The sequence below is a fragment of the Convolutriloba macropyga genome, chromosome 9 (genome assembly GCF_964194025.1).
Source record: "Convolutriloba macropyga chromosome 9, txConMacr16.3, whole genome shotgun sequence".
Lineage (NCBI taxonomy): Eukaryota > Metazoa > Xenacoelomorpha > Acoela > Convolutidae > Convolutriloba > Convolutriloba macropyga.
The window spans coordinates 48174887-48201882 of record NC_134476.1 but is presented as its reverse complement, the minus strand read 5'-3'; the positions used below and the strand labels follow the sequence as shown (position 1 = coordinate 48201882).

The 26996-nt window shown below is 33.9% G+C and overlaps 2 protein-coding genes across 3 annotated transcripts in view; both read right to left on the bottom strand.

The window, feature by feature from the left end:
• Window positions 1–11: 11 nt before the first annotated feature.
• On the bottom strand, window positions 12–22470 carry LOC142345815 (uncharacterized). 2 transcript variants are annotated; one of them, XM_075398190.1, is made up of 7 exons: window positions 22112–22470; window positions 11550–11674; window positions 9104–9454; window positions 2577–4475; window positions 2077–2358; window positions 1153–1287; window positions 12–884 (listed from the first exon to the last, which is right to left on the bottom strand). In XM_075398190.1, the coding sequence occupies exons 2-7, from the start codon at window positions 11629–11631 to the stop codon at window positions 844–846; spliced, it is 2790 nt and encodes a 929-aa protein (XP_075254305.1). In that variant the 5' UTR covers window positions 11632–11674; window positions 22112–22470; the 3' UTR covers window positions 12–843. The 2 variants fall into 2 exon arrangements, with proteins under 2 accessions (XP_075254305.1, XP_075254306.1); XM_075398191.1 differs by lacking the exon at window positions 22112–22470 and adding an exon at window positions 12358–12377.
• The window catches only part of LOC142346248 (G-protein coupled receptor 54-like), a 71805-nt gene continuing 60961 nt past the window's right edge, over window positions 16153–26996 (bottom strand). Inside the window, exon 4 of the mRNA XM_075398763.1 lies at window positions 16153–16298. Within this exon, the coding sequence (XP_075254878.1) occupies window positions 16153–16298 (146 nt within the window). The remainder of the gene's footprint in view (window positions 16299–26996) is intronic.

The following is a 26996-nucleotide window of genomic DNA, read 5'->3' as shown; positions in this document are numbered from 1 at the left end:
GTTTAAAACACTTTGAATACAAAATAAATTAATTGCCAACCCATATTTCAATTTGAATATGAAAAATATCTACTCTAAATAGCCTCCATAATCAATGAGTGATTTAAAATTTTTGTCCACTCATCTCTAATACTAACTGATAAGCAGAGAATAACGAACACAAAAAAAATGATGACATTATCTGGTTAATAAACTGGTTAATTAATTCCTCAGATGCAATTTTATTAATTATTGCACATTTTAAAGAACCAATTAGAGCTTCAGTTTATTTTGAAGCGAGAAAGGAAGAAAGATTGACTGTAGATATGATTATATCAATATGATTCATATTTAAGAGCAGAACAAGCAAGTCTTTACAAAGGAGTTTGCGATTATCCCATGAATTTACAAACAAAAAACTTGGTTGTGTTGAATTGCACTTGAGAGATAGATTAATGCACAGAGTGATATTTAGAATATATAAATAGATGTTGCGCTAATTTACGGCAAAAATAACGGTGCAAAATAAATTAAGTTTTGTATAATAAGTTTTTTTGAGATGTGTATTTGTATTGAGTATGATTCAAGGTCAGTCCATAGTATGAGGCACTTTATTTAAGGTCAAATGATGACGTAATGACGTTGATCTCAGATGGCCAAGCTCTTACACAACTTCAGAATTGAAATGATTTCTGCTATGCGGGTGTTTTGAATTTTGGACTTCAGAAGTTTGGTCCATTGATTGTTTGGTGTGAAATCGTCAGTTCGTTTGGTTATGTCTTACTTGATGTTGGAAGAGTTTGGCAAATGAATTCTCGTGCTTGTAGGGAAGTTTTCCAGGCGTATTGTTTGTTTGTTTATTTGTTATAGACATCGTTTTTGAGACAAGTGTTGACTGTAGGAACCTGAGAATAGAAAACAAATGAATACTTTATCGAATGAAAAAAGAAAATCGATTAAAATGCTAGTTTTACAAGATATGCAGGTATTTCATGAGCCGAGACAAGGTTTCGAACAACAGCTTTATACTTTTTTGTACTTTTTTTTTAAAAAAATCTATAGTACTGGTCAACGTAAAAATACAGAATTGAAATACTATGATTTAGTACTGATTTTGTCTTCGAGCGCAGTCCAGGTCTGTATTAACAGTGTGAATAAGCTTAATTTAATTACCAGAGTGTGAGAATCGTTTTCCACAATTTGGACACTGGAAGGGTCTCTCCCCAGAGTGTAGTCTGGAGTGTTCTGTCAGGTGGTGTTTGTGCTTGAAGGCCTTGTCACACTGTGTGCATTGGTAAGGTCTCTTTCCTAGTAACATATCAACTATTATCAACAATGAACACTTCTAGAAATACAATAGGTGCATTTCTTGCAACTCACATTGTGAATGCTTCTATGTGATAAATTACAATAGATACAGTTTTGTTTTTTAGCAAACTTTTCATTTTGGATTTTAATATTGTTAAATGAATACATACTTGTCTTGGTTGCAAATTTTATGTTTGTCAAGAATAATAAATAATAAATGTCTTCCTGCTTAATCGCAGCGGAGCAGCATTGGGTTTTCAGTCTGCAGTGTATTAACAGTAGCCTGTTCTAAGCTGTCCTTTTTCAATTATTCCCCACACCCCAGACTGTTCATTTGGTGAGCATGAATGCTCTTTTTTGGTGACTATGGCTACTTTTTTTGCGTCTGAAACTTTCACGTGGTACCATCATTGAAGCCAATATTGATCAGGCTATTGTCAACCTGAAGCTATGGTTAAGTAAGAGCTCATCCTTACACAGACAGCTTCCAGGAGGCAGGGGATTGAACTCTCAATCATTGGCGTGTGAATCACACACCTTACCTCTCGGCTATCACGCCACGCAAGTATAACGCAAACCATTTGTATTAAAAAATTTTTGAATAAATTAAGGAATTTTTTGTCCCGAAATAACAACGTTCCGTTGAAAATAGATATAACCCTCAATTTCTTCAACACTTTTTTTTGGGGGGGGGGGGGGTGTTCACAGCTGGAACATCTGAGAATGAAAATGAATCAGATTCTGTGTATAGAGTAACAATAATAGAACATGAACAGAATTAGTACTAACCGGAATGCTCGTAGATATGTCTGATTAGGGAACTCTGTTTCTGGAACACCTTCTTGCATTGGGTGCACGCAAATGGTCCAGTCGAATTGCTGGCTGCAGCACTGCACGCGGCTGCCAGAAGTGTGCTGGTATTGGGACTGGTACTTCTGGGGTGGGGGTGGAGGCTGTTCTCTCCGCCCACTAATGGAGAGGAGGAAGAGGGGGAGCCCGAACCAGGAGAGGGGGTGCTGTTCGAAGGGATCATAGGTGACATTCCTTGGGAAGGCGATCCAAGATTTCCCTCTGAAAATGAACTTTGCGTAAACTATCGTTAAAACTTTATAGTATTTCTTCCACTGATATTTCAATTTTTCTGGTTGTTTAATTTCCTCAAAAGTTAAATATTTTAACCCCTAATTTCATTCGGTTTACTCCGCTCTTATCTCTCCGGGTTTGAATACAACAGACTGGAAATTAAAAAACATTAAAAGCCGGGTAACATTTATAAAATCACTATTTACCTTTACGGTTGGCAGTCACGTGAATTTCTTGGTTTCCAAACTGGGCATTGATTGAGTTGACAAGACCACCAAAAAACGAAGAGGCCCCACTGGGAACCGAAAGCGGAGAGCTGGATGTGGAAGTGGCTTCGTGTCCATTCACAGGTGACATTAGAGGCAGCAAAGTATTGCTCAAATCCATAATTAGGGAATCTGTTGTTCCATTTGAAGTATTTTCAGTGCAAGTTGAGTTTGGTGCACTAATGTCGGATGCTGCATTAGAGCACGGTGATGTTTCACTTGTTTTGCTTGAATCGAGCTCCGTTTTAACAATTGAAAGGTCAAGAGGTTCATCTTCAGATTTCTCCGAGATGCATTCTGATGGGCCAGTTTTTTCCATAATGCTAACATCTGATTGGCTACTTTTCTCAGTGCTCAATTCTGATTGGTCCATCTTCTCAGTACCTGTTTCTGATTGGACAGGTGAAGGTTTTGTCGACGGTGACTTCTCAGCAGAGTCCAAATTCTGATCAGATGATTCTGTTTTCAGTTGGTTCAACAGAGCTAAACTTGCCAGTTGACTTTGCAGCAATGACGCTGGGTTCAAACCCGCATTTAACATATTTGACGCAGCCATTGCTTGATAGAAAGAAAGAAAACTTAACCATTGATATGAATACAAAGCTGGCATCAAATTCTCACCATTTTGACCATTATTGCCTCCGATATTACTGCTGGCATTTCCGAACATGCCTTCGTTTTTAACAGGTGGTGTTGTGACATTCGATGACTCGGACTTACTAAAATTGCTGATTGAGAACTGATTGGTGGAGAGCACAGGTGTTAAAGGCGAATGTTCATTTTGTTCAACAGGTGGACTTTTTGATTGGAACTTGATTGCGGCACCGCTCGGTGGAATTTCACTTTGTGGGTTGATCCCAACTGAATTCGTGGGACTGTTTCCCGAAATTGTCGAGTCGAGGTAGTCAAAAATTCCCGGATTTTTCTTATCTCTTGCCCTTTTATTTTGAAACCACACCTGAACATTACGTTTCGTCAGGCCAATATTGTTCGCTATTTTTTCAATGTCGTCAGAATTCGGGTTTGGTTGTTTGAGGTAGCAATCTCGCAAAGTTTCAAGTTGTTTGTCAGTGTAAACGGTTCGCTTTTTACGCTCTACATTCTGTTGATTGGGAGTTGCTGCATTCTGATTGGCTGAAGTTTGAGCAAACTTGACTGATGTGATTGGTTGATTTCCAAGTGAAGCGTTGACACAACCGGGTTCAAGTTTCCCCGAAAAGTCATCATCAATTTGATTTTGGGCAAACCCCTGACATGATATTGATGACGTATAGGCCGCTTGTTGATGTAGCAAAACTTCCGGGTTCTTAGAACAGTTGTATCGTTTGTGTTGATAAAGTGAAACCCTATCGGGCAAAATCTCATCACAAAAGTGACATTTGTTGGTTTCGACAGAATTTATTGAAGATACGTGTTCGTCGCAGTCGTTCGAAATTGAGCTTGATTGCTCGAGAGAACAGTCCATGATTTCGTCCAACTTCAGTTTCAACTCGTTAACTGAAGGTGTGGTTGTTTGTGCTACCCCGGATGAGGTGAAACTACTAATTGAGAAATTCTGGGGAACTGAATCGCCAATCATTTCTAGCCCAAACTTGCCCTCTTTATTCGCGACCTTCTCGACTGTAGATTCGAAACTTGGATATCGGCTTGTTCGTTTTGAGCTGTTACTCACAGAAGATTCTGTAGTTGTTGTTGTTTTTGATGGCGACGGAAAGTTGATATTTTCTGATGCGAGCTGTTGATGTGTTGTTGATTTTTGTGAGATTTCAGGTTGGGAACTTTCTGCTGAAGTGTAATCAAAATTATCGGAAGAGAGTTGAGACAAGTTGTTGGAAGACCCTGTAACAGAAATATCCTGGGTCAATTTAGGGAATCACTTGAGAGTTGATTTGATCAAGGGAGTGGGAATACCTTTCTCAGTAATATACCTGGGAAAGGGAAACAGGATATGCTAATTAGTCAAATCAATTTAGAGGAAGCAGCTCTTAACACTTGTTCACGTGTATTACAAAGGCTTTACCTTTAATATTTACTTAGGTAATAATTAGCAAAAATAGACGCTTAACTTAATATTAAAAAATAATGCCAGAAGGGAGATTTGTTTCCAGGATCTCACTTTTTTAGGATAAATTGCAGACCAAAATATATTTCGGAATTTTTTTTTAAAAAATGTTTAAATGATAAGAACGTAACTTACCACTACTGAAATGTAAATTGGAAAAATAGCAGGTTATAGGGTTGAGCTTACTGTTTATAATAGCAGCTTACACAGACATTAATTTTGACACAATACTTAATTGTTAACTAAATTGAGCAATTAACTTTAGATTAGCTTTGACAAGATAAAATATCAATTGAGAATGAATTTATCAGCGTTAAAGAGCTACCGATAGCTGATAAATTAATTTTGGAAATGAATTTTGTCAAAAGGGGATGAGAGGGAAGAATAGAGCTAACTTGTGGCAATTTATTGACAAACAACAGTTTGTTTGATTAAAGTTATTAACTACTTGATCTAAGTGTACACACAACACACTTCAAGATGCCAGTTGTTGCAATTATATTTGGCAACAAATTGATTTTGGAAAATCATAAAAAATTACAAAAAATTAATAAACACTAACAAAAAACAGTAAATATACTTCCCATAAGGAATGGCAAAGATCACACAAACTAACGGCAACACATGCAATTCACCACCCGGTGAAAAAAAAAATTAGATTGGAGTTGATTTTTTACAACTTTTACAATTTTTTGACTAAGCTCACGGAAAAAAGTTTTGTATTAATGATAATTAAAATTAAATGCGCAAATGGTCATTTTTCGTTAATTTGGGAGAAAAATTTGGCAACACTAACTTGCTGATGAGATCCACAGTAATGACTACTGGTTAGTAATTTGAGTTAGTACAAAAAATGAATGACTTGATTTGAAAGTTAACAGCAGAGAGAGAAACGACCACAAATTGAGTGGACATGTGAAGATAAGAGAAAGTAAACAATTTCTGCACTCCTTGTAAACAAGTAATCAGGGATTAGTTATAACTAAGTTATAACAACTGTAGCGTCTTCTAACTATCAACAACGCTCCTATTATTAGTTACAAGGGTCGTAAAGAGCATGGCACTATTTCGTGGTTCTGATTAGATGCGGTTGAAAATGGGTAGTTATAATACTATTTTAATATTATTAATAAAGCGATAAGTATTGGTTATGAATTAATTCAGCAACAAGCGCCAACTTCATTGCAAAAATAAGTTTGCAGCTATAGTATTATTGTAATGCGATCATGACAGCAATTTGTTTACGAAGCATTCTATTGTTGGGTTTTGGAGGTTATTGCTACCCTGTAGATTACAACTGATGAACCGTAATTGTACCAGTTTCAAAGAAAACAATTAAACCCCCCTGTGTTACAGAAAATTTCACCTGTTGCAAACAGCCACCACGCGGGGATCTAAGTTGTGTGTCACAGTTTCACTACAAAGATAAACTAATCCATCCATCGGTGTCATTAGTTATAATTACTAACTGAATGCGATGATTATAATAAGTTAAGTGTGACAATGGCTACTCTCTGCAGGTTGTGAACACTTGTGTTGAGATTGAAAGAGTGAATGAACACACCGGCGGACTTAGTTTGCGTTTGAAGTCTTTGAAAAAAGTGGAACAAAAGCTCTCCTTTCAATCAATCTGTTGTTCATTCACATCAGAATTGGGACTACTTTCTTATTCTCACTCATATACAACATACAGTAAACAAATTTATTTTTAAGTAATAAAAAATGGGTTTTTTACTCATTAATACAAGTTACTACACCTATTAGTTAAAATCCGAGGGATAGCTAAAAAGACAAATTTGATAATCTGTTCCATAATTTAGATGGAACAATTAACCTTATAAAGTTTTTTAAGTTGCCTGGTTTCAATACTTGCAACGACTGTTGAGGAAAAAATTAAATTAAAAACAGGGAAAACCTACCTGTTAGCTTCTAATCAGCTGTTGTCAGGTTTTAAACTCAGGTGAAAATGTGAACAAATTATCAAATAAGTTCAAAATATTCTTCACGTCGGGCTATTAAATGTTTCACAGAATCACGATTGATTGAGAAAATGATCACAAAATAAGTTCACTTGTGGATCAAAATTTTAATCTGTGAAATTGAAGAAGACTGAAAATAAGCTATCAATGAAAAAGTCACTTTTATTTTCAAGAGTTTTTAAATACAGGTTGCTAGTAACTAACGCAGCGAAAAGTTTCTCATATGATGAGAAAAAAGTTAGTTTTAAATAAAAAAGAGTGAGTTTGAATTAAAAACAGGATTAAATGTGGAAAATTGAGTGCTTGAGTGTTGCCCGGCACTTTAGTTCTAACAAGTAAGAGTGAGTGATGGAGTAAAGGGGGGGGGGGATTTTGGGATTGTAACAGCAGTTAGTTGAGAAGTGAAGCGGAACTTGAATTATGATTGTGATTAGGGGAACACAATTGTGCACAAGTGCAACAGCCGCCACCACATCAATTCAAAGTTTCACAATTCTTATTCCTTCCTGCAAATCATCCACACAAACACAAAAACAATAATAACAATCTTCACTTTTCCACACTTCCATCTAAGAACACATTTTGTTTCACTGATGAAAAGTTAAGTCAGTTAGTTGCTCACACGTGTTCAAAAGTCCATTTTGAAGTTTGTTCACTTTAATAACACTTTTCAGGCATCAACACAGGAACTTGAAGTTGCTTAAAAAGTTAATTAAGAAAGTATTAATTAACTAGACGAAGATTTTCACGAAAATAAGCAAAAAATACCTGAAATTTTAAGCAGTTAACGAGTTCACAACGTATAACTGAAATTCGTAAAATTGACCTTTAGCAAATGTAAAACGTTTCAAAATTTGCAGAGAAGTTGAAGAAAAAACGGAAAAAGGTTGGAGTTATTAAATAAACAGTTGGTCTTTATTTAGCGGTGAGTTTACTAACCTGGCACTTAATCAGTGCAATTTTGTAGGTGATGTTGAGAAGCGTATTTACAAGAGTTTTTCAAGAGTTTGCGATAAGAAAACAATAATTGCTTTGCAGCTTGTTTCTCAAGATAATAGGTGGTTGTATTGGGATGGTATATTGCTAATACCGAGATATCAATTTATAAATTACCTCTTGTTACTAAAGCTACAATTAAACTTGTGATTGTTAATTGAGCAGTAAATTACGGTCCTACTTTATAAGGTGCATCTGTTAAAATGATGCATTTTAATTAAGATTGGATAATTGGTTAAAACTTTACCTGCTGTTAGTAAATCATCCGAATAATAACTCAACCTTGGATTAGTTAGTAGATTAGTTATTACTTCTAACTTATCGGTTTGTAAAAGACTGATTGCTTGGCTGTGTTTAATTCTGCTAATTCCGGTGATAAGATTTTATAAATGGTTAATAACTAGGAAAGGTGTTAGTACATTATCTAAACTGGGCATTCTAACTTTGTCTGATATTAATTTAATAATCTTGGCTAACTTATAACTAACGCAGGATAAGCTTAGCCAACATCCTATCCGGTGTTATAATAACACTAACTAGATAACATTTCAATTCCCCGTAACCCTAATAACTTTATAACTAAGTTATAACTAATCACTCAAGGTAGCGGTACCTTTGTAAACAGGATTTAGGTCAAAATAACCCGCAGGTTTTTCGCACGCCGGTTCAAAAGTTGCCCGGATTAATATCACGTAGGGAATAAAATTTCGAGAGCCCTTTCCTAGTTATCCGAATTGACTTACAGCTTTATTAAAAGGGTTATCAGAAAGACTTCTGTCCAAAATTTTTCCCAGGATAAAAAAACTCGTGATGATTGAAAAGTCTGAAAAATATTTTAGGAATCAGGATTTAGGAATGAGTGAAATTTTTCATTCAATTGGCTTTCATGCGAGGAAAAAGGAAGAATGGTCAGAACAGCTGTGGAAATAAAACAGCCACCGATTACATCATTTTCCCCTATCGTTTTATACACTACCTAACTACAGAGCAAAAATTGTCATATTTTTATTGATGGGTCAAATAAGGCAGAAATGAGAACTCGGTAAATCTAACTCAACTGTCACAATAAACTACTTGACTTACACACTGAATGAAATGCTCATTTCATCCGTGTGTGAAGTCTCTATAGTTAAAACCGATTGTTATCTTGAATGACAACACAACATGAATGGTTGGTTACCTTGCAAGAATATAAGAATTTGCAAAACGAAGGGCTACCTTGTAAGATATTGTCAATCTTATTGGAAGGAAATCGTGATTTTTTTCACTTCTCATCTCCATAAATCAAATTTTAGTTCATATAACTAGACGACAGATTTAATCTAGGATATCATACTAAGTATGCTATGTTAGCGGTTGCACATGACTTGTAGCTCTTATGTCCGTGGAAAGATAAGCTAAATGAACAAATTAAGGAAACAAGAACCCACCTTGAACTGCTGAAATGTCAGTTGATTTCATCACTGGGGAACAGCCCAGCTGTTCCGTTGCTGCCAACGAACCTGACAAATTCGTGGAAGTCTCAGGCGATGAAGACATAGATGATAGTTTGAAGGCATTGTGTGTTTTGCGATGCTCAGCATCTTTATCTGTAAAATTTATGCTATGTTCTAAGCTTTCAGCAGTCATTGCTTGTCCTGCTGGAGACTGCAAAGAAGTTGAGGTGTTGTCTACATTTCTTTCGATTGTGGATGGTTCCTCTGATATTGCAAGAGTGAGTGGTTTATCCAGAAACTTGTAGCAGAGAGGCTCATTTTCCAAGGCATTCTTATCTCCACTACCTATAACACTAAGCAGTTAGGAGAAAGGAAAAAGTGCTTATACAAGGTTTGCAGACCAGGTAAAAACAAACACGCTTTGAGACATATATATAAATTTGCTCAGAAAACGTTGCGAAAAAATTATTCACCAGCTGACTGAGGTCGATATCGACGGTTTTTGATGAAATATGCTTTTGAGGCAGTACAAATAGATATTAAAATTTGAAAATTAAATGGATTTCTTGCCAGTGGAAAAAAATTTGTTTAAGTTGGCCAAATCCTTGAAAAAACTCAATTACTTGCCTCAAATTCAAGCTAACATTACGTTTAAAACTACTAAAACACAAAAAATTCAAAATTAAACAAAAGTCTGAGATCAATTTTACATTGCAATACATTTTTCAGAACATAATTATGCAAAATTCAAACTTAAACCCCACTCGGGCATGACATAGAGACTATCTCTATATTTAAATGAGAGAAATTTAAAAACCATAAAAATGTTAACAAGAAGATCAAAAATTGAATTCTTACAAAGATATCGCGAAACATTTTATAAAACTCAAAAGTCATATCCAATAAATTTAGTCAGCACGCAAAATAGTAACCGAAATGAGTAAAGTACATAGTTCAAAATATTTCCTAAGCATAAAGCCTGACGACTAAACACTATATTAAAAAACCTCAATACGATAGAAAATGTCACCGTTGTGTTTCTTTAGCTCCTGAATCATCATCCATCAGCTTGTCAAAATTTAAGATTTTGATCTGTAAAAACAATTTACGAGGAATGTGAAACTCTAAAAAACGCTGTATGTTCCAATGCTTCACAGCAAAAGAGCATACTTTTTTCGGCGAACTTTCCATTTGGCTTTTAGGATTTGACTTATACCGCTGCGCAATGAGTTCAGCTGCTACCGAATATGAATGAAGTATTAATGTAGATAATACAGAACGCATGAACTCAGAAATAATAAAATTTCAAATCCGTCAATTAAAATATACTGAACGTCAATAGCAAATTAGCATAGTTTTAAGAAATAAAATTGAATCAGCAGAATCGATTCAATATTTCTGCAAATTGTGAATCTTGAAATCAATCTCAAAAACATACTTTACAACATTTATCCCCTACACTAGTGCTCTCTCTTAAAACTTGATATGAGAAAATAAGTAAAATTGATGAACCCTATCCTAAATTCACAAAAAAAGTTTTTTCATGGAAGCACAATGTGATCACATCAAGGCCTCTAATGTTTAACACAAATGAAAATTCAGTAATAGCTGAACAAACGTGAAAACATCACATTTTGAGGCAACTTTCTTTTTAATGTGAACACGCATGAAGTTCATCAACTTTGCATTGGGATATCTGGTAATTCAAATCTGCGTTTTGTCTCGATTTCAATTTTACGGTAGAGCTTTAGTATAGGGGATCGATGGTATAAACATTTTTTTCAAATTTTTATCACAAGTTGGATAGCTATTGCGTCAAATTTTGAATTTTTTCTCTTTAAAGTAAAGGGGGAGCTAACTGATTTTGCCGTTCAATATATACTGAACGTGAGAAGTAAGTTAACAACCTCTAGATTTAGAAGGTAAAAAAACAAATTATGACGGAATAAAACACAAATTGATCAAATTTAGAGACGAAATTTGATAGCGAAAAGAGAGGCGATGGCCATCATCGACGTTTCACAGCAAAAATGCCACGAAATCACAATTACTCACACTTTCATCTGCCGTAATGTTAAACGCAATTGGAAATCAATCATAGTTGAACATACGTTAAAACACTACTTTTTTCAGAGAAATTTCTGTTTCAAGTTGATCAAGTTTACATTGGGTATCTGGTAAGTTAGCATCACGTATTGCCTTAATCTCACCAGCAGGCATGAACAATGCTGAAGGGGATCAACTGTGCAATTTTTTTTCGAATTTTGATTAAGAATTGGTGTAATATCACGTCGAAAATTGAACTTCTACTTCCTAAAACTAGATGGTGATAACTTACTTCTGACGTTCAATATGCAAAATGTGAAAATTGATCGCATGTCTATAAATTATAACTAGTTGAGACTGTGATGATCAAAATAGAACTTCGATGGCAAATTACCTGATTTGGTTTCACTCGAGATATTGTCTACCGCGCAACTTTCCTGCAATTGTAGTGGAAGTTTCACAACCACAGAATCCATAACTGAATGGAATTGGTCCGCAAATTTTGGAAGCCTCTTTACTCTGCAACATACAATAATAAAAAATAATAACTAATGACAATTATCACAAATATAAAAACTAAATTCACAGATATCTTCCTTTATGGCGAGAATCAGCAGCTTCATTAATTACAAGAAATATATCTATTAAATATAAAGATTTCAGAAATGTTTGAAATACAACCAAAGTTTGAAAATTTACGGCCATAAGACCTTATCAATTGTTTCACAAATCATAATTGCATAAAAAATTACTTATAATCAGCAAAAGAGATTACAGATCACGCACTCTAATCAAGACCAAAATATTTTAGGTCAAGGTTCAAGGTATGTTTTACGCACGACTAATTTAGATTGAAAACGTGATGAGATAGATGATTGCGGTGCACTTACCTGCCTGCGAGCTTATCAATATTTAGGTCAATTCAACTCTTTCGAAAAGAAGAGCTTGAGACAAATCTTCGAGTTTCAAATTTGGTACGCAAAATGAGATTAAAATTCAATATTTTCAAAGCACTAAAAATTTAATTAAAAATTGAAAAAAGCAAAATTAAAATATACAAATTTAATTATTCATTAGAAATTATTATAAATAAATTTCCTCAATTAATAAAGGTGATACAAAATACAACGAGAAAATGAGCAAAATGTGAAATATTTTTGACTTGTGATAATGGTAAGAACACGTGAATTAAATCAACAAACCTGCAAGATGGCACAAATTATTAAAAGCGATGATAGTTTTTCACTCTTTGTCTTCGTTAATTAGACGCGAACAGAAGAAGACTAATATTACACTACTATAATCAAATCAACGCAATGTATGATTAGCGCTTTGTGTGGTTTTCGCAATTTGCGGTTATTTGATTTTATCAAAGCTAACATACGTTGCACCTTTCACATTATCAGTTTAGATTTAACGTATGTAAGATACAACTTAACTTAGATTGGTAAAAAAAAGCTAGATGCTGTGATTGCTGACACCATTTCAACCGTTTTTCATTGAGTTAACTAAAAAAATAATTCAAACCAGAATTTGGTAACCTTTTCAAATTTACAAAACGATCGAAGTTGTTTTTAATTGAAGTAGGTTTTACTCGTTTTGTAATTTGAACATTCCACCCGTCTTCTATCATATAAAATATTAGAATGGCGAAATATCCAGCTCTCGACCACGCAAAAAATACAAAACCAGCCAATCTGAAAACATTTTGTAAAGACTGAAAAAATTTTCCTAAAGACTGAAAAAATTTTCCTAAAGACATTTCGTAAAGAAAAGTTCGTCTTCTCGAATGACAAACTCACATATTTTCGGAAGACAAAAGGAGGTTATGGCATATGTAAAAAATAACAGATCTCAGCAAATCAACCTTTTTCAAAAACAGAGAGACCGATGTGGGCAAAAACAAATTCATTCACAAGAAACCGTCAACATCAATTAAAACGTAAATGGACTATAAATTTCAAAGGCATTGTATTTAAACAGACTTCGACATTGAATTTTTTCAAAATCCCCCGCAGAGGAAAAAACTTCAAAAAAGAAAAATAAATTTATGAAGCTTTGAAAATATTTAAAGGTTTTAAAGCAAAAAAAGAGAAAGTGTTGGCAGTTATCCAATCGAACAAAAAATGCCAATTTAAGAGAAATGACAAGAAAAATCATGAACGAACAACATCTGCTTTAATAAAACCTTAAATTTCCTTCGCATGAGCTGAACATGAGGGGGGAATCAACTTGATAAAGTGGATATTCATGATTTCAGTAAACGTGCTTCGGGATCACTTAATTTAGAACTTTTTTTGCTGTCATGCAAACTACTTTTCGTCCTACATGTTAAATGAAAACTACTTTTAAAACGTTTTCGAAAAATTTCAAACGTTTTAACAGATGGCGAAAGTAATTGTTAATTAACGATATTCGAATACATCTTTTGGAATAATGATTGGCTTCGGACGACCAAAATGATATCCAAAACAACAAAAAAAAAACGCGACACACTTGATTGCTTACAAATGGTTCAGTTTAATTAAGATTTAGCGATGTTACAAAACATTCAACCTGAAATTGATTCAAGCAGAAGAAATTAGAGGTTTTTCTTATTATAGAGCCCCCAGTCTTTCTTAATATAGCCCCCGGTTTTTCAAATTAACATTAAAACCTTCGAAAATTATTAATAGATGTTGTCGATGTAATAGAGAAAATTAGTATTGATGTAGTCGATTTCTGCTGTTGCTCAAGATGTTCATGAAATTTGCTATTTGGAAGTTACGCATCCTAATTAACATGAGTACCAATTTAGTTGATCAGAAGAAGTCAGTCACAAAATTTTGTTCCAGATAATAGCCGCTTACCTTATCTCGATGAAAGCTACGTTTAACAAATTCAAATTTATAGTGAATATTCCATCTCCACTAATATTATTATTCTCTTTAACAAATTCAGCGAAAAATATTTTATGTACTCTTATTGATTAAAGCACGGTTACAAATTCATATATTTCGGAAAGTGTTCTAAAAAACTTTAGAACTTTACAAACTTCTGTGACTTGCAAAACAATTTTCAGAAGAATATAAACAAACAATTACCATTAAAGAGAACGAGAACTAAATATAGCGAAATCAGATATTGGAAAGTTGAAATAAATTTTGATCCACCAATGAAAAAGGTCCACACTCTATTAATTTATGTTGTTAAATAGCTACTGGCAGATGGCATCCTGGACGCAAATATAGGAAGCCTTTAAGGAATGTATCTTTGGGTGAAAATTGCAGAAACTACTTAAAACAACAACAACTTAAACAAAACAACTTAAAATATATTTACAGTAAATCTTTACAGTGAGAAATTTTGGTTGCGAAAAATTTTACCCTTGTAGATATTTTCCGTAATTAAGTATGAAACTGCAAAAACGGTGAGTTTCAAGGCTTACATGTATTCGTGTTGATTTCAAAAAAGAAAACACAAAAGTTGACCATTTTAACTGCATTCTGAGGACTATACATCGCCAATAAGGGCAATATGATCATTACGCGTGAACTGACAATGAATTTTGTTTCTTAAAAAGATTACAACTAGCCATCACGATTATTATAAACCATTACAAGGATAAAAACAGCAGTTAAAGATGGCCATATTGCACAGTTGAAAGGAACTAAGTCCGGGATTTGCTTAGCAGACTCACCAGCCATTAAGATACCCATCCCAGGTTGAGGTCTCATACCGAAAGTCCCTATGTCCAGACCGTGCCAGACAAAACATGTCTATGTCCAGACCGACTCAGATGGAAATACAATGTCCAGCATTTTGTGCGTTCAAAAACATTTGTGCTTTCTGCGTGCGTTCAAAAAGCCCCACGTCCAGACCTTCGTGCGTTCGAAATTCACTATGACCGGACTTTCGTACATTCCAAACAAAATTTCGTTTGCTCCAAATTTGAAAAGTTGTGCGATCATGCGTTCAAAAACACCTCTGTCCAAACCTCCTTGGTTCTTTGTGCATTCAAAAGTGTGTATATGCAGACTTTCGTGCGTTTATGTCGTGATCTATTTCCATTCTTATTCATACAGGTGGTACTCAACATGTTTATAATGAAATCATTTCAAGTATAGATATCTCAAGGAAATGGTTGTAAGAAGTATCCCAGTAAGGGGTGGATTGAAAATTAATATAATAGCCTTGATGAGCAGAATGGTCAAAAGGGACATCCGGTCATTAAAGCTTGAAATTTTGCAACTTCAGCAATTTTCTATAATTCTAAGCATTAAATTGTCCAATGCAAACCAAATTTTGCATGCAACTTTTTCTACGTTCGAGGTTGTGCAACTTTTGAACTCAAGTAAGTTGAGGTTTTCTTTGTAGAAAGCTTTAACTTGAGTGAGCACTCTAATGAGAGTGTGTAGTCAATTATGAGCTTGTCAGTTTTTGGCATTTTTGTTTCCATTCAAAAATTTTTGTGCACTCAAGGGTCACTATGTCGAGACTTGAGTTTGTTCGAAGTTGCCTATATCCGGACTTTCGTGAATTTAAAGTTGCCTATTTCCAGACTATCGTGTGTTCTAAAACACCTATGTCCAGACTATCATGCGTACATATTTCTTTCCAGATCGTGTAATTTTAAACACATGATGCCCTCTAGTGCGGACATACCGGCTTTTGGTCTGGTACCTCAACTTGAATTATTGCTTATTAAGATGAAATATTTGATATGATACTGTCTTACCTGTCTCGAAATTCTTTTTTCAATTTCCACAATTTTACCCGTTTGAGTGAAACGTAATGTACGCAAGAGCGATTTAGGGGGAAAAGTAAATCTTGTTTTCTCAAAGATTTCTCAAGTCAGTATAGCTTTTGTTTCATTGAGTGTATATGTTTGCAAACGCAATATGTTGATATTTTTATTTAGTTATTTATAAAAAGTGTTTTTCAACTGATGGTGATAACTTATGTGTACACTAGTTATTATTTGAGCTAAGAAAGTAAGGATAGTTAGTGTAACTAGTTTAATAGATGGTTGATTTAGTTTGACATTCCTTGATCAATTTCAACTCAGCAATTTTGCCAGATGACGGAGTGAAATTAAAACGTGTGCTTTCCTTAACTTCAGCAATGTGTGTGTGCGACACTTTTAATCGACCCGATGGTGCACCTATAAACATATCATAAACAGTTTACTGTGCTTACTAGTAATAACCAGCACTGACTAATGATAGATTATAACTCCCGCAGTTCCATCGAGTATCAGCACTATTTTTCATATCGCTTTTGTTTACCGATCAACATCTTGAAATCTTGAAAAAAAGTGAAAAATTGCAATTTGTGTATGAGCAGTTACAGTTTTTTAATTAACATTTCGTCAGTTGATTTCTCCGAGTGCAGTTTGTTTAGAGTGTTCATAAGATGACAAACGTAACAGCCGGTGTTAACACAAACAGTCAAACACACACGCGTGCACACTCACTTCATCAAATATACAAAGATAAATCAACTCCACTATTTACTAACTTAACATCCAGTTATTAATAACTGCGACTAGTTAAATCAGAATTAATAAAATTAATTTATTCTGACAAGGATCAGTCAGTTAGAAGACGCAGGATTAAAATAACAAGTTAGCAAAAAATTGATTTTCAAGAGTTCATTCGCTTGAATTGGGATTGAAATATTATAAAAACAATTCTGAATAACAAAAACTGATTGCTGTATTGAAAAATTGCTCAAAATCCGGGAACCTGAAATATACTGAATATAAACCCAACATAAGATTTCAGAAACAATCTACAAATCATTCTCTTAAATAATTTTCAGAAAAAAATATTACAAAAAACGTGATCAATCAGGAGTTTTTATTCTCACCTGACCAAAGTGGGGAGAATAGAAACATACATTTCATGTGTGGAAAAATGAAATGGGCTGATGAAAATTGATTAATTAAACTGTTGATCACTTGTTTCCATATACATAGTCATGTTAACCAAGTTAACTGTCAATTCATTATTCCTATATTTGAAAAAAATTATTACGAAAAGGACCCAAAAATTAATTAACTATTTAAACTTAGATAAGGTGAGAATGTGGGAAAAAAAATGTTTATGAAAAGCGAACGCGATACATTTTGAAACAATTAAATTTTCGGAAAACAAAATTATACATGATCATTTTACAGTTTTCAGTTTTTACCATTTGTTAAATAATTACGTTCACTTAAATTCTACTCAACTCTGAAACTAAAATCGAAAGCAACTGTGTAAGCTATTGTTCGTTATTTTTTTTTCATTTAGAGTTAGTTAAATAAAAAAAATATAGATTTCCTGAAATTTTTAATATAGCCAGCTTTCATAATAGATTTTAAAAATAATCGCACTGATTTAACTCAGAAAAGGCAGCTGAATGTTTATTCGAAGTAAAAAAATTGTTTTTCACATATATTAGGCCAAAAAATGATCAATAAAACATGAAATCAAACAAGGCGGCTCGGTAATGTGCGATTGCACATAAGGTTTCGACCCCGCTCATCCACAATTTTGGCATAATTGTCTACCAAATGAGGAACAGACAGAAAAACACAAAAAATTCAAGTGTTTTTCAAAAAAAATTGTTGTATGAAAGAAAAGATAGCCTCCAAAGCAAATAACTCAGTGGAGTAAAAAAAAAATGATGCATTAGATTGATGATATGAGCCGATATTAATAAAGCGAGCGAAGACGAACGGCAAAATCACACAACAACAACAAACATTAATTAAATCAAAAAATTTATGTCCATTTTAAAAAACAAAACTTAATAACAAAGTCAAAATAGCGTCAGATAAAACTGGAAATAAACAAATAAAATGTAACTCACCAGAAAAAATTGGTTATTCACCAGTTCATAATAAAGCTTGGTATCAATTAGACAAAAAAGAACAGAATCTTTAAAGTTAGAAAATTCGCCTAATTTTATTTTAAAAAACAATTAATTTCAAAATAATGAAGACCATTAGGAATCAACTAAAATATTCCATAGGTTTACAATTACCAATGCATCCATAGAACTGAATTAAAAACTCTTGGTATTCAACTTTTTACGCAGTTACAAAAAGAACAGCAAATAGACAAAAAACTAAAAATCAATTAAAACTTGCCAGAAAAAGCTTTGGGAGCCGAAAAGCCATACTTTGGCCCCTAAAAAATGTTCGATTGCACCTTCGTCGAACGCCGATTATGTATTATGTGACCTCTCATTAATGAAATTAGGTAACAATTAGATCAAAAGGAAAAAAAAAGCAAGATTATAAAAAACTTGTTTTTATCGAAAAAAATATATTTCCAAAGACATGAAAGCCATTAATTACAAAATAAAAAAATTGAATAAGCTCGTTTATTCTTCCAAAGGAAGCCCTCGAGACCTGCAATTATCCAGAACAAGTCTTACGTCTACAAAAAGAACGTCAAATATGACAAAAATCAAAAACTAATTGACTTTTTTTGTGAAAAACCCGTGTCGAAGCCAGTAAAGTGATAACGAAATCCGAAATCTTTAAAAACAATAAATTTTGTGACACCAGTCCTTTTTGACACCTTCCCTTGAGAAAAATAATGTCTTCTTTAGCCTTTAATTAACGAGACCAGGTAACAAGCAGACAATAAAAGGAACAAAATTGCGAAGTTGAAATATTTTTTTTTTTCATTTTGGAAAGCAATTGTTTTCAAAGTCATGAAAGCCATCATCTATTTTTTAATATCAGAATATCGGCTCATCTATTCTTCTAGGAAAAACCAATAAAACCGGGTCATTGTGCAGGAAATTAAATACGAAAAGACAAAGTAAAAACGACAGTTAAAGACAAAATCAAAAAATTCATATAAATTCTTCGCGAAAGTACTGTCGAAGCGGTAAAGAACCACAATCTATATCGTTAAAGATTTAAATATCATCAATTGTGCGTTATTTTGAACGCGAAAAATGTGATATATGAACAGACAAAAACGTGATAATTTGACAAAACTAGAAAACATGAAAATTGGGTAAATACCTAAAAATTAAAAAAAAAATTGTGAAATATAGCAGTATCAAAGCCAGAACACCATAACTTAAGGCGAAAAACCGCAATAAAGACTAAATTTGAATCAGCAAAAAGGAGCACTCTTTGATTGCTGACACTAAGGTACAAGTTGACCAAATTAAGAGAAAAATGGAGGCAAAAATCAATAAGCCTTTTTTTATTTAAAAATCAAGTATTTTAAAATTCAAAACAACCATAAGCTTTCAAGCAATCAACTAGAGAAATTAAATAGGAATCGAGCTAATTAGGAAGCCAATAGGACCTATCACTAGTGAGCTTTGATTTGAAATGTTCTGTTATTTAATTAATATAAAAAAGATCGAACTTTTTTTTTTATAAAAAACCGACTGACGACAATGCGAATTATCTTTGGATTGTAACGGTCCAAGGTTGGTAGAGAACTGGTCCTGCTAATGCTAATTGTCCATTAGGAATAGCTAATGTTTGGAATGTCATTGATATAGATATTTTGTTAGTCAAAAAATTGAAAATAAATGCTGCGTTTTTGATAGACATTGAATAAATTTAGCAAAAAACGGCAAAGTTTTATTTACAGAGCACTCTCAACGGAAGTTGAAGTGGAATTAGCTCCCTTTTCAGTCTACAAAGATTGTGTTAGTGGTGTTTGGGTGTGCACTTCCTGCAAATTTATTCAGAGTGGACTAAAGAAACTTATTTCGAGCTGTTTTTGGTGAAAAAGTCTGAATTTTGTGAAATATTTAGCCGGAATTTGTGACCAAAAAATTCAGTGAAAATAACCGACATTATATTTGGTCTTTAGACGTAAAATCAACAACATTTTCTTAAAAAATTTTATTCAATTTTATCAAAATTGGCGAAATTCCGAAAAGTGAAGGAAATCAACTGAATTCACTCTATTTTCTCGAAAGTTTAAACCTCGATATCTCCCTGTCAAAAACGAAAATCAAAACAATCTTTTTAATTCCATATTCTACGCTGGACAAGCTTTCTAATGATACCAGTCTCAACTCTCTACGATGAATATATCGATCGGCCAAAATTGACTGAACAAAAAAACCCATTAGAGTATAGTTCCTCCCCCCTCAAGAGGGGTCGGAATAATTAAAAACATGAAATCTTATTTTGACGGATACAAAACCAGAACAGCGACTTTTTATCATCTGTACACATGATTGCATTATATTAAAAGAATTTTTTTCAAATTCTTTGTGGAAAAAGACTTTCTAATACTTTTTGCTTATCTTTGGTGTGCTATGACAGCCTTGAGCAGTGATTTGAAAAAATATTTAGCAGTAATAGAGAGTAATTTTTTGTATTTTGTTTTTATCTGCTACAAAAATTTGGCGAGCCAAATCGTTTTGCTCTAAAAGTGCATTTGTGAAGTACGGAAATTTTGAAATAAGTTGATTGGGGCCCGACCGTTGGGTTGTGAATTATACGTGAAAGAAATGATCAATAAACGGTTCGGCCAGAGTTGGGAGATTTTTAATGCCACCAATTCGTTTCTTTTCCACTAGCCTGAGTGTCGAATAAGTTATCTGTTTATTTGTTATCTTAGTTATAGTATTTTTGATTTAGCAAAAAAATTTTTCTTAAAAATATTTGAATTTTTCGATTAATTCGAATGGGCTGCTAGTGTAACCAAATGACTACTCTCTTTTCAAAGCATGACTCTTACTATATTTTAGGACGTTAAGACAGCAAAGACTGTCAGATTTGGGAAATATTTTCCTCCACGAGTACGGTGACCCGGTAAGTTTTTTGCTCCGGAAAACGTCTCCTCATAATATGTTTCAATCGAGACAATAAAATTTGGTCCCGGAAGCTAAATTACTAAAAATGATTTCAATCGGCATATAATATTTTAATTGCGCTTGGTTAAGTATGTCATCATACAACGAAGTGGATACATTTTTCACAATATTTATGAAATAGTTGTCTATAGATATTTTTTAAACTCAATTTTGTACTAAAGAAATATTTTAACCTACAAAATTTACAGCATTATTGATAACGGACTAAACTGACAACGATGAGCTAAACTGGCTTCGGGGACCCAGAACTTCAAGTGACTGCTTTTTTCCACTTTGAAATCCATTTGATAAATACGTGAAACAACATTTTCTGTTCAATTTTTTAAAGTCCTGTTAGGTCTGTTTAGCTTGAGCTGGCATTAATTACTGGTTGGTTTTTGGATAGTCCCGATGCCGTTATGCAAGCCCAGGGGCATTTTCCATTTCTCAGTGTACGTGTTAAAACTGATGATTTTCTGGTTATCATATATTTATCATATATGATCTCCCTGTAACCTTACATCATTCATAAATGGTTTCTTGCTACTCATAGTTGTCTCATAAAAGCGTTCTCCCTTTTTGATTTCCTGGTTATCTTACAAAGATCATATATGATGTCCCGGTGATTATATAAAATCATATATGTTTCCCAAGTAATCATACAAGCATCGTACTAAGAAATAGCGCATGACTTTTATGGCATCATATATGATCCTTGTATGATTACTATGAAGTAGCAACCCTGATAGCCTACTAAGATCGTGCATCATTGCCGGAGACAATCCAGATTTTGTCAAAAAATATGGAAGCAACTGAGGGCAATGATTTTACTTATTAAAATAAAAATTGGGGAAAAACCAACACCATCCAGGTCTATAGTTCCAACTTCACTATCCACGCAGTTGAATGCATCATTTCTCCCCACTTAAACTTATCGAATGGACTGGAAAGAATAAAAATAGGAAAAATGGAATAGAAGGGCTTTGAATAACCTACATTTATCATTAGAATTACTCGGTGGAAAACAAAATAATTAAATCGCAGCACTGCTTTATCATAAGTGTCTGGGATAAAAACCAGGTGTGCTACAGGTAGACATTAGGGCAGAATTGTTGAAAACAAATTAATTAATTAATTACTCACCGTTTAAACCAAATTAATCAAGTCACGATTTTGTTGAGGTTACTTTAGCTAAATGTTCGCAATGTTCGAAATGAGAGCTGCAACAGCGGAAACCAAGTTAATTTTAGTCTGAGAAACCGAGTTTTTCCTCTTTAAGGTACAATTAATCTCCCTCACTAAGTGAATGAATGAATGAAATAAAGGCCAACGATGACAAGTATTAGTATAGCAGTGATGTTTATCAGTTTATAAAAGTTGGTTTAAAAAGTTATGACGGAGAATTAATTGAAAAGTGTTGGTTGGTTTGTGATGAGGAATTAGTGACTACGTACGCAGCACAGGAGCGAAAGAGAGGAGATGTAGAATTAAGGAATAGAGGAATTGAGGAATGAAGTTGTGTATCTATTTAAGCTCTAATAAAACCACCTGTTGCCTTTCCTTTTGAGTGCTCCCAACTTAACAAAGGTAACATATGGTCTTTAAAATTACTACCACAATTACTAGATTATGTATGTTGCCATTACTCCACTTCTCATTTCACTTAATTCTTACATACATTCATTCATTCATACGTGTGTTCCCTTTCCATCTATCTTTCTATATCTATTTAACTATCTGAAAGTAAGTAAGTAAGTGACTACTGTGCTCAGTTAAATTAGCAACAGGAGAAAAAATAAACTTTTTGTTACTTTAAATCATGTGGAAACAAACTTTGTTTAACAGCTCAAATAAAAAACGTAACAGCCGATCATAGATGGAGACATTTCACACTTTTTTCCTCCGCTCAATTATGTCATACTGTTATTATATATCCGCACATTTATACTGCTCATACTGATAGTTTAACAACTTTAATAAGTCATCGAAAAGCAGAAAAGTTCAAGTTGAATTGAAGCTAAACCTCTAACTTATTACTTAATGATGAGAAGGAAAAGAAGAATTCTGCAGTGAAGAGACACAATGTATCTGAAAATTTTGACCCTATCTTATGCGAACAAAAAGTGAAACTCGCCTTAATAGGTTCATTCTGCAAATTGTGCTCAATCACGACAAGAAAAAAAATATTGCATTTTAAGTGCTCAATTACATTTCAAAAAGTTGAGTGACACCCAGGTTGAGGTCGCGCTCGAAATCGCCTCTGATCAGACCGTCCCAGACAAGTGGGACCTCTGATAAGACCGACCGTCCCAGACCGAAGTGACCTCTGATCAGACGAGAATGCGCTCAAAGACCATTGTGCGCTCGAAGTGCGCTCGAAGCCACCTCTGATCAGCCGAGTTCCAGACCGAAGTGACCCCTGATCAGACAAGTTCCAGACCATTGTCCAGACGAGTTCCAGACCATTGTCCAGACTAAAGTGCGTTCGAAATAGTCTGATCAGAGAATTATTTTAAACATGAACAAATCTCTCAATATCGTTATAATATATTCATTTCATCTATCATTTTATCAATCTTATATTCAACTAACAAAAAACCAATCCTGAAAGTATTGTTAATAAAAGTAAATCGAAAAAAATGATCAAAAAATTTTACTGAGTATGCCATTTTTTTATGCTTTTAACTGAAAAAATGAACTTAGACAGCTCTGCATAAAAACGTCTTGATCTACTTTGATTCAAAATCTTTTCTTAAAACAAAATTCATTTTAACTTTTTCAGTCCTTTCTTTTTGAACAGAAAATTTTTGCATTTGTTCTCCTCAGACTGACGACTATTATATTATACGAATTAAGATCATTTGTTTTATACTACCTATCTGCTTTAATTGGTTGGAAGTTAATTCGTATTGCGATCGAAAAAGTATTGAAAATATGGGCCATCAAACATGGAACTTAGCGCGGACAGCTAACTCAATATTAACAATGCGAGCGTGGGTTCGAAACTCAGGATGAGCCAATTTCATCCGTCTCAACTTTTCAGACAATTCCAAACTGAGAACAATGAAACTATGATGCCAAACACCTCCAAAAACAGAACAAAACTTAGTGCAATGCACTAATAACGGTTAAAATTCTGACACCCACACAATGAGGTTCGAGTCCCACCAACGTCATCAAACATTTAATATCCTGAAAATTTATTATTTTTTGTTTTAATTAATTAAGAGTACTTGTTACTTACCTTGGGATAATGAAAGTTGCCGATCACACCATCCCTACGAGGCTAGCCATGAATCCGATCCATTATCTTTTTGAAATGCCAAGTTCAGCCAGTAGAAGCCCTCCATGGTGCTTAAAATGGCTGAGTGCGCCGGATGCAAAAGAAGTCTTTAATACAACAGGAACAGAAACTCAGTTTTAACGAAAACTTTCTGCTTCAATACTTCTTTTTAAACTGAAACTCTTTCTTAATATGTATTAAACTTCTTTTAACGAATGGTTGTACATAAATTGTGTAATTTGATTCAAAATCTTTTCTTGGGGGAACCGGCAGTTGTTATCAGCTGGACCCCTTGGTTCTGATCAAACCCATCAGATTTTCAGATGAAGTTGAGATCAGAATGCTGTTTTATTGTTGTTCAGAATGCTGTTCAGAATGCTGACTTCAAAAGTCAGTAAGAAAACAAAAAAACTTGAAAAAAAATGTCGCTCGAATTGGTCTCCGGTCAGACTGTGTGCGCTCGAATCGGCCTCTGATCAGACTTGTGTGAGCTTGAAACTGCCTCTGATCAGACCGTCCCAGACCAAAGTGACCTGTGATCAGACCGTCCCAGACCAAAGTGACCTCTGATCAGACCGTCCCAGACCAAAGTGACCTCTGATCAGACCGTCCAAGAACAAAGTGGCCTCTGATCAGACCGTCCAAGAACAAAGTGGCATCTGATCAGGCAAGTTCCAGACCATTGTCTAGACAAAAGTGCGCTCGAAGCCTTTTCCAGACCATGTAATTCGAGCGCACCGGGAACATGTGTGCGCTCGAAACTCGTCTGATCAGGGGTCACTTCGGTCTGGCCACCTCGACCTGGGCAATAGAAAAATCCCTCCCTGGCCATCACACTAATGACCAAATCCTACCTCGAAACAGAACAAGTGTTTTTAAAAAACGAGTGCACACGAACAAAAACAAGAATAATCAATTTCAAGGTTTCAGCAAAAGAGATTTCTAATGACAAAAATTTAAAGAGCTAGCAAACCAAAGGTCCATTTATGAATCATCAGAAGAAGTGGAACCTGCTTGTCACAATAAAGAACACCACATTCAACCCTAGTGATCAGTGGAATCAAATCTGGCAGGAATCTTGCAAGATGATTCAAAACTTGAAAGATATCAATCTTGATTCAAAACTTGCAAGATTGAAAACTTGCGAGAAATCTTGCAAGATACAAAAGTTTTTTTGATTATTTGTGGAAGCTACAACTAACTGGAAACCAAATTAATTGACTCTTTCCAGAATTTAGATCAGCAGAACTGATTCATTATGACTTTTTTCCTAAATACCGTTTGAATGTGAGCCATCCAAATCCTTCATTTTAAACATCAAATTACTCAATAAATGACAAAATTACTTTCGTTTTCTCTCTCTTGATAAAATGGGTCGGATTTCACTGTACCCTAGCAGTATTCCTATAGCTTTAATTGTAATTCCGCCACTGCCGGTCCCAATCACCGAATGAGAAAAGAGGAGGGAAAAACAATCATATCATACTGGAAATAGCTCATCAAAGTCAGTTTATAACATGACTTGAGTAATTTTACCGACACAATATTACCAATTTCATGCTTAACATTGATATTTCAAGCAAAAAAGGATTCAAAATCTTGCAAGATTCTTGGAAGAAGAATATAAAATTTTGCAAGACCCTTGCAAGCAAAACTATGTATTATCTTGCAAGATTTTGAATTCTTTGATCACTAGGAATGTTTTCCAAGCTGAAGTTATGTCTATCACAATTGTGAGCCAAAACCTACAAAATAATCGTAAATACGATACCATAGCAATACACTAAGATAACGTATTATCTACCGTAGTAGACGAACAGAAAGAAACAAAAAACTCACAAACTTCAGTTTAAAAACACATGATTATTTCTACAAAAGAAATACAACGGCTATATTATAGACACCTATGGAATCGATATCCCATAAATCAAAAGCCCATATCAATTAAAAAACACATAGAAAATTAGACATTTATTACAAAAGTTCTTTGAATCTAATAACTCAAAAAACAGGAACTTTTACGACAAAAAAGATCCAAGTAAAAAAGTAAAATTGAATTCAGAAACACTATATCCAAACATGCCAGAAATTATCTCTGTATTAATGTCCTTCAAACTCTCTATATACAAAAACCAGTCATCAGGCTTTAAAAAACTTCACGGGCAACTTAAATAATTTGAAAAGTTTTTATAAAAATATCATATTAAATATATACATACATATATATAATATATATATATATATATATATATATTATATATATATATATATATATATATATATATGAAAAAGTGTGTGTTCACACAAAAAGAACTCAATTCACATCAAAAATTCACATCAAAAGAAATTTAATTGCTGAAGCCAACACAAATCAAACAACAACACACAATGCAAGCTACCGAAAAGATGCTTTCTGTTCATTTTTCACACGCTGTTGAAAGACTGTTTTTAATCAAATACTACTTGCTCTTTTTTGCACTTTTTGCATCTTCTGCGAGAAAACTAATTACATTACGTTGTTATTGTTATTATTCCAGAAAAATAAATTGACTTCTCCTAATTACGCGAAATTGAAAACAACGTTGTCAATCAGGAACGTTATACATCAAATCATTGTATAAGAAAATACCCTAACTAAGAAGCCAATACAGCTTTAGAGAACTTGATTTGCTAATTTTTTGCTCGAGATATATATTTCCAAACTAATCCCAAAATTTCAAAGCTTGCTATGTTTTAGGAAAATGG

Bases quoted from the DNA above. Each gene is read 5' to 3' on its own strand.
- LOC142345815 (XM_075398190.1), bottom strand. From the start codon at position 11,631: ATGGATTCTGTGGTTGTGAAACTTCCACTACAATTGCAGGAAAGTTGC. The intron at 9,455-11,549 runs GTAATTTGCCAT...TTAGTGTTATAG, and splicing joins CTCGAGTGAAACCAAATCAG to GTAGTGGAGATAAGAATGCC. The intron at 4,476-9,103 runs GTGGGTTCTTGT...TTTCTGTTACAG, and splicing joins TGACATTTCAGCAGTTCAAG to GGTCTTCCAACAACTTGTCT.